The following is a 14,884-nucleotide window of genomic DNA, read 5'->3' on the forward strand; positions in this document are numbered from 1 at the left end:
TGGTGAAACACGTCTGGAGGTATTAGAAGGCTCCATTTGGAGAATTGCCAAACCATGTGGTCCTCTTCTGTCAAGCCAAGACCGGGCCAACATTTTCCTGCTTTCCCTTTTGTGTTTTCTTGTGCCGAAACATTGCCGTGGCATACGCTGGCAGTCGCTGGTCATAGTTTCAATGCACAATGTGACATGTAGACTTGACAACTTACATAGTCTGACAATGAGTATAATCACAACTGTAACTTTTCCCCCACACCTTGCATGAACGTGTCGACATGTAATACAGTGGTTCTCAACCTTTTCAGGTCGTGACCCCCAAAATATAATAATATATTTGAACTGGGGATCACACCACACTGGAATGTAGGAATTGAGGCATTCAATATTGTTTGACTCTGTTCCAGATAAATATTGTGAAACTAGCAGATCCACAAGCTCACAACACCTCGTGTTGCGAGGCGGTGTCGCCGGTGTGAGCTTGTAGATCAGTTATTTTCACAATGTAGGGACCGCCCTGGGAGTCCCGACCCACAGGTTGAGAACCACCCTTAGGTAACACAAGCACACATAACAGAGGCCACATAAAGTGACAGGCCGACAGCAGCAGCTCTTCACAACTCATCCTCATCCTCTAGACTAGTGATAAGGCTGTGTTGTATGTGTGTTCACACCTTGGCGTGAGACATACAGCTTATTCTAGATTAGCGGCTACTAGCCCTAATACGTCAGTCCTAGTGTCATCCATCTAGACTCGCTCCATGACCAAGATCTCCAGAGGCTTAGAATGAGTGGGGGTCTGTCCGTCCCTCCCTCCCCCCCCCCCCCCCCCCAGTGTCTTCAATAACACCCAACATGCTCTGGATCCTGGGATGGCTTGTATTTGGCCCCCACCCCTCACCCCACCAGCCCTGATATCTCCATCTCCCCATTGCGTGGCATGGTGTGAAATATACAAACATACTGCCTGGGACCGCAATGTGCCGTGCTACGGAGGGTTGGAAGGCTCCCATCAATTGTAATTAATCCTTAATTAGTCAGGATTAGGAGCTGTGCTATGACACTCTTAAACCCCCCACCACCGAACTAATGCAATCCAGCTGAGGCCACATTTACATATCTTTAATTAAAGAGACGTTGGTTGCCTTTAAAGCTCAAGCTCAAAGCTGTGTGAGAGGCTAAGAGGGAGGAGGTCAGAAGAGATGAAGAGGTAGGCGTCAGCCTCGGACCTTCAACGCTCTGTGGGTGATCGTGTGACCGTCTGATGGGTCACTCAGAACAACATAATGTTTTCTTAAAGAAAAAGTGATATGCTGCACATAATTCATTATCATTATTAATTTGACAGTAACTTTGAAGGCAAGACACAATTCAATTTGAAGATCCCCAACAGTTTTGTCACATGTCAACATTGTCAAGGAATTACTAGGTAGGTCAGCTAAATACCTCATTTTTGAATTAAACACACATATTGAACTCCTTATGTTTGGTCCTCCACAGTCCACACTCCCTTAGTGAATCCCATCCAAAATCATAATGCAGTGCACCTAAGCAAAGTCATTCCACAGTCATACCCATCCTCTATATACAGCCATACAACATTTCCCTCACCAACATGCAGAGGCCCAATTCCTACAGGAATAATACCACATGGGAAAAGCAGTCAGCCCACACACCATTAGGCCTGAGCTAAGGGTTGGGGTGCTCCTGCCTCCCCAGTCGGAGGGCTTGTGTCGGGGCTGGGGGGAAGGGGTGTCTGTCAGGGCCAGGGGTCTGTGTGATATTAGCCGTCTGCCAATCTGGCTTCGGGAATGGACACCGAGTAATTACTGCTGCTCTTACTGCCTCATCAATCTCCCTCTATCGGTCCGGTGCCCCCCCCCCCCCCCCCCCCCTCTCTCACACTATCTTTTTTCATTCTCTTCTGCAGAGGAGGAGAGGAGAAAAACGGATTGAGTGGCAGGGCACCACAAACCACAACATATATGCCTGCAAAAGCAATGAAATGACCCAGCTCTGCTGCATAAAGATCAAATGTAAATAGAACAGAGACGTGTATGAACTCTCTGATATAGTGCTCTGGGATTTGCCACGTAAGAAGCTTGGATGACGGTGTACCTCTGTACAGTAGGGGAGCACTTGATCAAATTATTTGGAGTCTAGATTCTAGAGCCTTCATGATGCAACAAGACCGCTGTCTTCTTCATTCTGTCTGCCAGGGCTGGTAATGTCTCAAACCATTTTTTCCTTCTTCTGAAACCTTTTACCGCTCTTCAGTTAACAGGCACAGCAGGCTTTCCCTCGTAAAACTATATAATAAAAGTCTGAGGTTTCCAACAACTCATAAAATTTTACGCCTGAACTCAAAATGAAGCTCTTTGAAAATGAATAATAATTAACATGTTTTAATACAGCTAGTCATTCACTGGAATGCAGGCCTTTTACACTATCAAAGCCAGGATGGCTGAGGCTTCTGGCTTTGATAGAGTAAAGGGCAGATAAAGTCGTAGTTACACATGGCAATAAAATGGACAATTCGACCCACAATTAGCCCATCCCAACGGTTTGGCCAGATGGGCATGATTGTCGCCTCCGATTATCGTGTGATGTAGGGCTCTATGATTTTTACAATGCAGAAAATATGGAAGAAAATCTCATATCAACACAGACATAAATGGAAATGTATCGATTATAATAAGTGGCAATGTTTACAACACGCTCTGTAGAGCAGTGGTTCGCAACCTTTCCAGGTCGTGACTCATGACCCCCCAAAATAATCATATTTGAACTGGGGACCCCCACTCGGCTGGCTCCACAGATAAATAATGAAAATAGCAGATGTACAGGCTTGTGGAACGGCTATTATCACAATTTTGTCTCTTTCTTATATTATTTGACAAATTGGCCAATGTATGAGCAGTTTTTATAGTAGTCTGTTGGTTACGTTTGATGCATTAATGGGCATTCTTTTTTAATTAATTAAGGTCTAAAGGTCCTTGAATTGTTTCTTCATCGTCATCTGGGGAGCCATGCTAAAATGATGTGGGTAGACTAGGTAGTGGGTACCGACACATAAGTTGAGAAACACTGCTGTAGAGAAAAGATTTTCTACCAATTAACAACGCACTGCTGTGAAACATCTCCTCATTGATCACAGGTTCTGAACTTGTTAGCTTTATCACTGTAACAACCTTCATCAAGGTGCCTTTTGTTAAAACTCACACATAGGCTCTAATGTGAATGTTTTAAAATGATAATTAGATTTTCATTGGTGTTGCCAATTCCGTGTTTGTTGACTTTGAACAAGCAAATGTCAGCTACAGTGTGTCGTTACTCTTAGCAGCACTTGTTTGTGTTGGTTTTTTTTACAGCTGCTGCAACACACAACAAACAATTACTAATTAGGGATATTTGGTTCGTAAAAAAGGACAAAAGTCAAAGAACACAGCATGTGTTATTCCGACAGGTTAAGACAGTCACACTTAAACACTATATACTATGTCTTCCAATTCTAAACTATAACATTATAATAAAACTTAGAGAAAAACACAACCAAACGGGTGCTCACAGGAGATTAGGATCAAAGGGAAAATATAGACAACAAAAAAAAAGATCCGGGCACTCAAAAAAATATATATAAAACTTGTTTGTCAATTATATACACACAGTGAATCTCACTGCAACACACTGAACATATGGTTAACACCTCGAGCGCCCGGGGGTATTTAGGACCAGTAAATCAGCGTGCCCAGCAATTTGCAGCTACGGAGCGCATTTCAAGGTGCACCAGGCGTCATCATGGATGTAGCTGAAGTAGCTAGATGTAGCCAAAACACCCACGAGGCGATCGACAACAACAGGAGGTATGATTACTTCTAACGCGACTAGCGATGGGACCGCGATGGGCCGTCAAAAACATAATCTTTGGTTAGAATTGATTTAGATCAAGAGTTATTCACGTTTTAAGATTTTCGATCTCATCGACTAAAATGCAGGGGGACCACTTTGGATGACGTCCTAACTGGAAATGACATTGAATGTTGCCCAACAGGCGCTCCCAGCTTGTGGAGCGATGCGCTTGGTAAGTTGGTTATGATATCATTAATGTTTCGTCCTGTGGGCCAGGGCCGTGTCTCAGTGGTCCAGGCACCTTGGCTGGCAATCCAGTCTGGCAGTGTGACGTGGGTTCGACTCCCGATCCCGACGGCCTTTACTGCATGTCATACCCCCCCCCCCCCCATCTCTCTCCCCATTTCCTGTCAGCCTACGGTCTGTCCCTCCATAAAAAATATAAAATAAGGCTAAAGCCACAAAAAAACAGAAGTTCCGTCCTGTGATTAATCTCTGTCCTTGAGCATAAGTATTTGATAGGACGGAGACCTCCATTTATGCCGCTCAGGGTGTTAAGTGTACATTCACTACGACCAGAAATGATATGGAAGAGAAACATTTACGCAGTGTCGTGTCCAATGATATTATACTGATATGTAACATGCATACAAAACAATTTGAAAAGATGGAAAAAGGGGCTGTGAGAAAACCCATTACTTTTCAGGGGAGATAATACTGAACTCAGTTGGAAGTAAAAGTTCACTGATAGAGTCAAGATCAAGAATCCTGATTTTCTGGGTTTCTAGGTTTAAGGTAAAACTGGCTATGGAAAAAGGCAATTAATTACAAGTAATTTACTTAGTTAAGTTACTTTATAGTTTGCCTAACCTAGGGTTACCAAACATCCTCTTTTCCCCGGAATCTTTTGTCCTCCTTTGGGGGTCTGTCCGGGCTGTCCGGGGGGGGGGTTTATAAATTCCTTCAAATGTCAAGGGTTTTGCGCAAATTAGTATGGGGAACACTCATGTAAACTCTCTGAGAGGCGGACTTATAGCCCAAACCCCGGAATATGTATTATTCATAACCCAGCTCTGTCATTCAAAACCCTGATTGCGTAAAGACCCGCCCCCGCCTGCCTCTTTGCTCCGTGGTTACCAGACACTGACAGTCCAGACTGTTCTCCGAGGTGAAAAGTCTGGTGACACTGACACTGTCACTGACCCGAGGTTACTACGAGTCCGTGGTGGGAAATATTTCTCTGGGTTAGCTCTTAACCCCCTAATTAACAGTGGATTGTGCCTTCTACCTGCACTATTCATATGTTTAATTCGTCATTTTAATGCCAATAAAACAATCCGTGACATACACACTATCTCATTCTAACACGGTAATCCTATAGTATTATACCCAGTCCTGATGGTGGCGGTAACTTCACCATTATGCCGATTTTGACCAATCAGAGCGACTCAAGCATGACTCAATGTAACATTATCACTACTGAGGCAGAGAGATATCTACAACTCAGGGTGCTCCAAACAAACTTTTAGAGTCCCAAAGTTTTGACACAGCAGCAGGGCCCTGGACACCGTGTGCACACAGTACAGACAGGCAGGGGCGGGTCTTTATACGCAACCCTAACAGGTTTTTGAACGATGCCTTCTCCACAGGGTTGAATGAGCTCTCCTCTCTGAATGAAATGCCAAACACTATGCATAATTTCACCATTGAAATGCAGAAAAGGTAGGCTACTGTTTTTTTGGTCGTGACCAATGAGAAACAGATTGAATTGTCTGCCAAGCTGGAACTTGTTTCTGTCGCAAATAATAGTCTAATAAGTTCTGACCTGCAAATTTTAACCTAATATTTTTTTTGTACAACCTAGCAAAGCAGAAGATATGATGGTTTGGAGAACTAGCTACCTCTCTTTTTATAAGATAAGCCAAGACTTAACACATTGTGTTCTTTCAGAATAGTGACGTGGAGCACCCCATGTTATTTAGATGATTTTTAAACACAAAATATACCCATAGATGTATTCAGTAGAGTTCAGTAGAGTACCCAGCCTTTTTTGGACAATTAAAAAAAAAGTGTTAAGATATTGCATGCAGAAGTACTTTAAATCAGTGGTTCTCAAACGTTTTTTTTTTTTTTTTTAAGACCTCCTTAACTCTGAGTGTATACAAATAAAACCAAACGGACCCATAACAGTCACATTTCACTCCATTTGTACAGTCTCAGAGTTTAGTTTAGAGTTATAAAAATAGTCCATTTGGTTCCATTTGTAGTACACTCTGAGTTATAGACCTGCAAGGGACCATTTGTACACTCTCAGAGTTACAGACCTGTAAGGGTCCATTTGGTTCCTTATGTACACTCTCAAGAGTTACAGACCTGTAAAGGTCCATTTGGTTCCATATGTACACTCTCAGAGTTACAGACCTGTAAAGGATCCCTTTGAAACACCCTGAAGGAACCAAGATGGTCCCTGGATCACACCTTTGAGAGCCACTGCTTTAAATAAATACATAACTAATAGCATATTTGATTATATTTGGGTTGTTTTTTTAAGGAGATTCTTTAGACATTTGAATTTTCTATTCAAACAGAAACGCAACGCCCAATTTGTTTCGCGCACCCACTACACATGCACATGTGTCCTCTTTTTGGGAATTCAGAATATAGTCAACCCCAACTAAGCTAGAAAGTGAAATGTTTCAGGAAATAGGTATATTTGAGGTTACACGCCGCCACACTTTTCCTCCATCATAATAATCGTATTTGGAAAAAATACCAAAAAAAGAAAGGAGGAAGAAGAACACCACCAAACCAAATCAAAAACTTCTGCCTGAGAAGAACTGCAGTGGCTTTTGAAAGATTTTGGCATAAGCTGTCCCACTGCACCAAGAGCTATTTTTACAGCAAATACCCATGAGAGTGAGGGGGGAAAAGAACTCGAGCTGAAGCAAAGCCATTGTCTCTTCAACTTTGATCATTTGCCTCTCTCCCTCCAAGTACCGAGGCTCACATTTTTCCCGGAGATTCTTTGACAACGAATTAACAAAACTGAAAAATTCAACGCAAATCAAGGTCAAGTTTAAATGTGAAAGCTCAGGACAACACAAGCACTGTAGCAGAGTAGTGGAAAAGGAGGGGGGGGGGGGGGGTTGCTGGCATTTGCGCAGAACATTTCCTTTACAATGAAAACAATCTAACCAACTGCAGCACTCAGAGGAATTCACCTCCCCTCCCCCACTCCCCCGCCACCATTACATTACCATATCAAAGCCCCGAGTTCAGAGCAAGTCTTCTCTTTCAAGAACGGGAGTGAGGCAAAGGGGTGGGGAGGGGGGGGGGGGCAAGACCGAAGCAGCAGGAGTAGACCCAAGACCGAGGTTGCTTTTATCCCTTGTTCAATGTGAGTGTGTGTGTGTGGGGGGGGGGGGTATCTGCAGAGATACTACTGACTGATTGAGCCTTCCATGAGTGGCACAGCAGAAGTCAATTCACATTCCAGAGGCACATAATGGAGCCTGCAGGGGGTCTACTGGGGAAGCAGAGAAATGTCAGGTACATGCATGGTGCTGATAGGAGGGTACCACCACATGGCAGGCAGCTAGGATCTCCACAACACAGCCTTTAAATGGACACTTCACCCCTTTTGCAACCAGGTCTTATTGTAATGATGTTTGGGAGACAAGAAACACTTTACTGGGGTTTTTATGTGGGTAATTTGAGTTTTTAGATATTTTAGTATTTCAAAGTGTCCATGATGTCAGCCCTCTCCCTATCCACAAGGAGGAGCAGTGCACCAAAGCATTACGGGAATTGTAGTCTAGGAATGAAGTGAGCCCAGTGTCTTTATCATGGACACCTTGATACTAAAATATCTAAAAACACACATGAAACCCCATGAAAGTGTTTGTCTCCCAAACTTCATTAAAATAAGCCTCTCGCTCTCTCTCTCTCTCTCTCTCTCTTCCCCCCCCCCCCCCCCCCTCTCTCTCCGAGTAAATGTGGAAAAAAATCAAAGTGAATGGCATTAGGGTAAATAAGACCACTGGTTGCCTGGGAAACAAGGTGCCCTACCCCACTCACTCAAGCCTACCCTTTACTTTCCTCCAATCGCTGGAGAGCAATAATACATTATTGACAGGAGGGTCACAACTGGAACCAGTGCTGCTGCACTTACAAATTGTATTTGAACTGGGGACATTTGCTGTTAGAGGAGATACAGAGGAAAGATGGAGAGAGGGATGGAGAGTGGGAGAGAATTCCAAAACCCCACCCATTCACACTACCATAACCATCAATCTGCCATCTACTCTTGCCCTCCGCTTTTGAACCATACTAGAAATCTGTCAGCTAGCTGACTGGAATAGCTAACAAGATAAGAATAGGCATCCAGTTTACTCTGAATAAGGCTTCTATTGTGTTCACATTTTGTTCATTTGATATTTTACTTCACATCCAGTATATTTGAAATTATCCAGTGGATATAGTCAATCTATAAGCGTAATTACGTACCGGTACATATTTCCTAACATACCAACTAAGACAAGTTCAAATCGCTCTACAGAACAAAAGTATTCAAAAATCACCAATAAACAATTAGCCAAAAGACATTATCCAACATCTGATTAAACAATATGATAAAAAAAAGGTTATTCAATTGTGTTGCTCTATTAACATAATAACAGCTGCATCCTTGAACATGTCCGCTTGCTATTCACTGTCCGCAAGACCCCGTGAATCGGGGGAAGCTAAAATACGGTGAATATATGAATTCTGGCTTAATAGAAATCAATGGCCTGGGGCGGCGTAGTGGTCCGGGCACCTATATGCTGGTAATCCAGCCTGACAGCGTGTCACGGGTTCGAGTATACAAACAATTAAGTAGTATTTTCTACTAGCCCTAGCTCTGTTTCAATGGGGTTAAGTCAAATAAGATTAGTCCGAGTTGTCAGTGTGAAGTCTCGATAGGTCTACCATAGGTCAAGGTTCTAAAATGACGTGGCCAAACTATACGGGAAATCAGGAATAATTAAGAAGAATAAGCCTGACCTGATGATACAGATTCAATCCCTTGCAGCTAAATCAGTGCTACAACCAATGGGATCGATATATAATCAATGAAGTTCACTTCAAGGCCAATGAAAGATCAACCTTGCATCAAGGAATCCATTAGTGGAGCAAAGCAGCCACTGATACATTGTATCTCAACACTGACAAGCAAGCAGAGCAGACTGTGAGAATACAAAGAGAGCAAGAGAAGAAGAGACTCACCCGTCTTCTCTTTGATCTCACAGAGAACACTGAAGAGGGCTGGCTTCATTCTGTGACAGTTCAGGGCATGTTTCCTACAAGAGAGAAGAGAACAGAAGAGAGAGGGAGAGAGAGAGGGGAAAGCAGGATTAGGATAAACAGATCTCCATTACAAGGCTTTCCATGCCATTTTTTTATAAGGCAGGTAGAAGTAGTCGTTGACTCAAAACAGTCAAGTATGTGGTAGTTTTCCACAAATAATAATGCTGAGAATGATGCATTCGCTTGGCAATTATATAAAGCCTTATGATATCACATCATGCTCAAGTACACAGGGAAACATAATAAAAAGGGCACAAAATAGAATTAGACAATTTTAATGTCTAGATGCCTTTGACAGCCCAAATGCATCCCCATTGCCAAGTAATGTTAAAATGTTCACATGTTATAGTGTGGTATACAGTATATACACTATACACATATACTGTATGTGCTGATGTTTAGCCATGACTACAACGTAATTGTGCATCTGGTTCCACAGTCAATAAAAAGTAATCTAACTTTGTGCCCTTTACAGAAAGATGTAATCTACAGTTCAGTTCATGGCAAACTGATGGGACTACATTAGGTTGAATCTAATTTGTCAAAATTAGCCCAAAGGCAAAAAGAGATGGTATTCATCCTTCATTGTGCCCTGATTTGTCCACTTGAGGGGGGGAACACATAAACACAGCACAAAATGCACAAGTTACTACAAACAAATGATTTCTCACAACTACAGCAAATGCCCGAGCCTAGAGTGATACATTAGTAATAGTAATCCCATAACCACTCAATACTCTATACTCTACCAGCGCCCCCCAGGATTTTGTGTTTGACAAAATTAGCCAATCCACAAGCTCTCAACGCGATCCGTTGTGAGCTTGTATTTGAGCTAATTTCACCAAATGAAATGAAATGACTGCAAACTAAAGACATCAGAGCACGGCAGAACGGATGCATACGAATCGTTGCATTTCTCAAGTCTGTAACATTGTCTGTAACTTACATTGACACATAAAACCACACATAACAAGAGAACCATGACATATTTATAATTTGCGTGGTCTGTAAACTTGAGTATATAAATATAAAATATATTTATTAAGGCAATAAAAGCCTACACAAAAAGGCATGAGCAGATATATGAATATTGTTACCAGATACAAGAAGCACATGAAAGGGCAAAACCTGCATTCACATATTTTATTACATAATACTTTTGAACCATGATTGAAAAAGACAAGGATTCATGCACAACAATCAATTCAAGTTGAGCGGGAAAAAATGAATGAATACAATGAGTTTACAAAGCCTTCTAATTCAGTCTATTTTTAGACTGTCTATCCAAAACACATCACCAGAAACACATTACAGACAATCACAGATGAGTATGATAAGGCTACGCCTGACCTCAACATCAAGTCCAGTCGTGTGCGGCCAGCACAGCGTGTGGTGCGTATAACGATTATATTTAAAGAAATATTTAGCTTGTATAGCCTTTAGATAACGAGTGTGTGACATATCTGTAAGGAAGGATAGCTATTAGCACAGTAGTTTCTTATGGCGAGTAGTATGTGTCTAGAGTGATGGACGTGTCTTGTGTCCACTTATCAGTTTTATGTTGTCACTGCTGGATTTGAGTTGGGGGGGTGGGGTGCCTTCATCATGGAGGATTGTGACTGAGCAGGAGGAGGAGGGGGGGTGCTCATGCGGTCCTGTACTGACCTGTGCTGGAAGTTGAGTGGCAGGCCACCCCCTGCCGTGCCCCCCCTAGCTCCCCCTCCCTCTGTGGGGTCGTCTGATCCGCCCCAATGCGAATGCGCCGGTGACTCCTCTGGCCAGCATCTGAACATATGGTGACAGGGTGAGAGGATGAGGGAGGGCAACGTGCAGGTAGGGTACGCTGCACCGCACCGTGTCCCTGTGCCACCCACACCACTCCCTATCCCAGCACACTGTCTGCCACCCTCCACGACAAGGGCATCACCCTCCCTCATGAGCAACCTCACACATTTTATTAGTCGATCGGAAATAAGGGGAAGAATATTCTGTGGATACCAAAAATGTCAAAGTAATTATTGTGATGATGTTTGCACACATTCTAAGCAATTCCAGCAGCTGTTGCTATACTACTGCTGCTAGAATAGTGTTAGCAAGCACTAGTAGACCTAGGCTGCTTACTGTCCTGACATGACAAGCCTGAGCGGGAAAACAGCATCATAGCCAGATGCTGGTAAAAACATGTCTTCTCCATCTGCCACTCATAAACTCCTATTCAGAGCCTGGGACTTTTGTCAGTTGAATTACTTCATCATCATCATCATCATCATCAGGTACACAGAATCACATATTTTTGTTGAACCATTTTCAACACAGCATCCCTATTTTGAGCATGTCATTTGTAGATCGGCTATTTTTGCTATGACAAAGTATATATACCTAATTTTATCCGAAGTGGATAACATGCTAAATAGTCCTAATAGTCTTCTATCCAAAAGTGTCAACACACACATCAACACCTGTCACAGGGGAGACATGCCGAGTAGGGGTCCAGACTCCAGAGTTCTACAGACTCCTCTACAGGAACATCTTCCACTTTTAAATATTGTTTTAACTATACTAGACTATAGACTAGTGTATTACACATGCTTATTAATTAGATTAGGCTTTTGCATCCATTAAAAGTATATGGTATATCACACTCCCCCATATCTACATTTTGTAAATGGTATTCATCTCCAAGATGGCTATAATAACAAAAAACCAACCCTAAAAAGACAAAAGCAACACAAGGCTAATTAGAAATTTAAAACTAAAGGAGCACGGGGGGCATAGTGAACACATTTCACTTAAAATCTAGAGCCATTAAGTCAACCAAAAAAAAGGTAATAACCCAGTGTTCATAAGCTGCCAGTAGAGCATCACCCCCCCCACCACACACCCCTATCTCATTAATAGAAACTCGATTTGTGGACAGCTGCACTCGCGTACACATTATAGGAGAATTGATTGCACCCAGCACACAATGAAAAGGATGAACACCAGGGAGGGAGGGAGTGAAAGAGGAGTGAATTAATTAAGAGAACCAGGTGGTCAAATGTTGGGTGGAAAATCACTAGCTAATGACACATCACACTATGGCCACAGTATTGCAGTGGACGCTGCCTATTGTTAAAAATACTAATGCTTCAACTTTAAGATGACCTTTATGCTCCTCCAAGCCACATGGCAAATGAATGTGGGTCACTTGCTTATTGTTATACACGCATGCACTCCTGATTCCATGATATGTAAACATAACCCCGATGCAAATATTACCAGCAGTGAAGAGAGGCATGAGGATGACTGCTGTCATCATGTGCCAGTACCAGGCTGATATGGCCTAATTTAAGGCCATCCATAATAATCCATACCTTAATTTACCAATCTCATTTGCATTTCAATGGCTAACATTATCGACACTAGCGCTCATTAGTTAGAAAGAGACGTTTGAGAAAGCCAACACACATCATCCACCCAATTAGATAACATGGCTGTAGTAGTCTACATTTTACTAGGCGCAGGTGATTATATTGTATTTTTTTTTTTATGCTATGTTGATGAACTGAATACATAGGCCAACAATGGAAACAAGTCCTTTAGGACTTTTGGGTTATCCTTTTATCTCAAATGTCTGACTGTACTTCGTGCATTAGACATTTATGTCTAATAAAATATTCAAATACATCAAACCTACAAATCTGTAGCATTACATCAAAGATTTTGTAGCATGACCTAATGTCTTGATTGACTGTTACTAGAAAAAACGGACAAAACTATAGCAAACACCGAACGCCAGGGTTGTTGGTTACTGATGATGGATTATCAAAAATTCCCAAAAGATCTGAAGTTATGTCGAGTCGCTTGGCGTTTTTAGAGGCCTCCGAAACCCAAAAGTTCTCTATGATATCAAAGACACGTTTTAGGAATGCATTGGATTATACAACCTTACACTAGAGTTACACGACCAGAATTCTATGTAGTTACTAAGTCCAAATAAATGTCCAGGCCATCTTTATAATAACATTGTAATTGGAGACCAAACTTTTTTTTACTTATTATCACAGACCGGGTAGTCATATCCACGTCTACCCAGGTGCGTGTGTTAATAAAACATACAAATCCAGATTAAACGCTAGACACAAAGGGCAGAAACTTCAGAAAACATGTCTTCAAAGTATATTAAAGCAGCAGTAAGTATTCGTGCCGTATACAAGTTCAAGCCTAAAACGATCGTTTCAAGTGTGTAATAGACTTGTTATCATCGTGTGGAACTAAAGTAACGTGCATATTCCAATCAAAACTTTTGCGTTCTTATAAAACAGCATAGCTCGATCGGCGATAATCGCTGCCCGTGTGTGTGGGGGGGAAACATTTTGCTCTTACCTGGCCTGTGCTTCATCCAGGCTCTCGTCGGTGATGGCCATTATTTGCTGTAGAATATCCCCGATGTCTTGCTGGGGCTGACCGAGCTGCTTTCTGACCGAGTCGGGGTCTCCGACGTCGGCTTGCGATTGTCCCCCGAGTCCTGCGAGGCCCGTCATCATCCTGATCTGGTCATCCATACTTTCAAAGAAAAAAAAAACTCGCCCGTCGTTTTTTTCCCTTCCCTTCCCCAGGCTCAGTCGAAGAATACACACAAACAGCTAGCCAGTGTAGCTAGCCAGCCCAGCAAAGTATCTCCTCCTTGCTACAAATCATACACACAACACTCGATGAACCTACCCGATGCCCAAGACGAGCTAGTGTCGGAACCAGCCCCGCTGTGTGCTAAAGAAAAAGACGGTAAAGCGGATTTCGCTCTACATTCGCCCGCGTTCCCCCCACTTTATTCTCCAGAGTCAATGGAGCCGCCGCCGTGCAGCTAACTGTAGCAGCGAGCTAACAGCACAGAGAGACGACGAGGCAGAGCCAGTGGAGCTGCTTTGCTGGAGGAAAAAAAAGCAGCAGTGACGAGCTGCCTGCCTGCCTGCTAGCAGCCAGAGCCACACATGAACACAATGTGGGAGCTGCAGGCAGACTGTAGCGCCGAGCACATTGTCATTGTCAAAGTAAAAGAAAAATATATATGCACAATGCTTTTTTTCTGTGCACGCAATTACTGTGCATTAAAATAATGCACCCGCTTGCGGAAAAAATGCACCACTACTTGACGCGAAACCATCAAGCAAACTCCCCACCCGATGAAGCCTGTTATTATGAGAGGTTACCCATCAAAACAGACTAGCAGGCAGCACGGAGTGCCATTGTTGTCGTGTGCTCAGTGCTGTGTGTGTGTGCGCTCGTTGAACACCAGTGACTTAGTGAGAGATGCGCGCTTGCGTGTTGTGGGCTAATCAGTATGCCATAAAACGACACCCAATCATCCAGCTACTTAACAATATGAGGGAGTATTATAGCGATCAGAGCGGCGATGTGGCGCGCAGGAGCGACACGAGAACTTATTTTTGCAACGTAAAAACAAGACGGGCTTTTTGCAAGCCGACCTTTATTATAGGCTACTGTTACTTACTAGTATATTCATGTCTCTTTTCGAATTGGACGGTTTCTCAACATATGGGGTAATGGTGCTCTATTTAAGTCGGTCGCCCAGATGCCCTGAAAATAAATGTAACATAATGAATAGGCTATAATTAAAAGCGTTCCTGTATTCGAGATCAATCAGCTAGGCCACTGCTCATGTCCATGATCAACGGTCAACCTGGTATACCGAAAA

At 42.8% G+C, this 14,884-nt stretch overlaps 1 protein-coding gene across 4 annotated transcripts in view; it reads right to left on the reverse strand.

The window, feature by feature from the left end:
• pbx4 (pre-B-cell leukemia transcription factor 4) overlaps positions 1-14,453 on the reverse strand; it is a 33,652-nt gene extending 19,199 nt beyond the window's left edge. For 2 of the 4 annotated variants that reach the window (XM_080777082.1, XM_080777081.1), the window contains exons 1-3: positions 13,555-14,453; positions 10,855-10,974; positions 9,109-9,182 (exon numbers count right to left, since the gene is read on the reverse strand). In XM_080777082.1, coding sequence (XP_080633208.1) covers positions 9,109-9,182; positions 10,855-10,974; positions 13,555-13,733 — 373 coding nt within the window. In that variant the 5' untranslated portion in view covers positions 13,734-14,453. The remainder of the gene's footprint in view (positions 1-9,108; positions 9,183-10,854; positions 10,975-13,554) is intronic. The other 2 variants (XM_080777083.1, XM_080777084.1) reach the window with 1 other exon arrangement.
• Positions 14,454-14,884: the final 431 nt, after the last annotated feature.

This window comes from Protomyctophum bolini, assembly GCF_963924005.1.
Source record: "Protomyctophum bolini genome assembly, chromosome: 11".
Taxonomy (NCBI): domain Eukaryota; kingdom Metazoa; phylum Chordata; class Actinopteri; order Myctophiformes; family Myctophidae; genus Protomyctophum; species Protomyctophum bolini.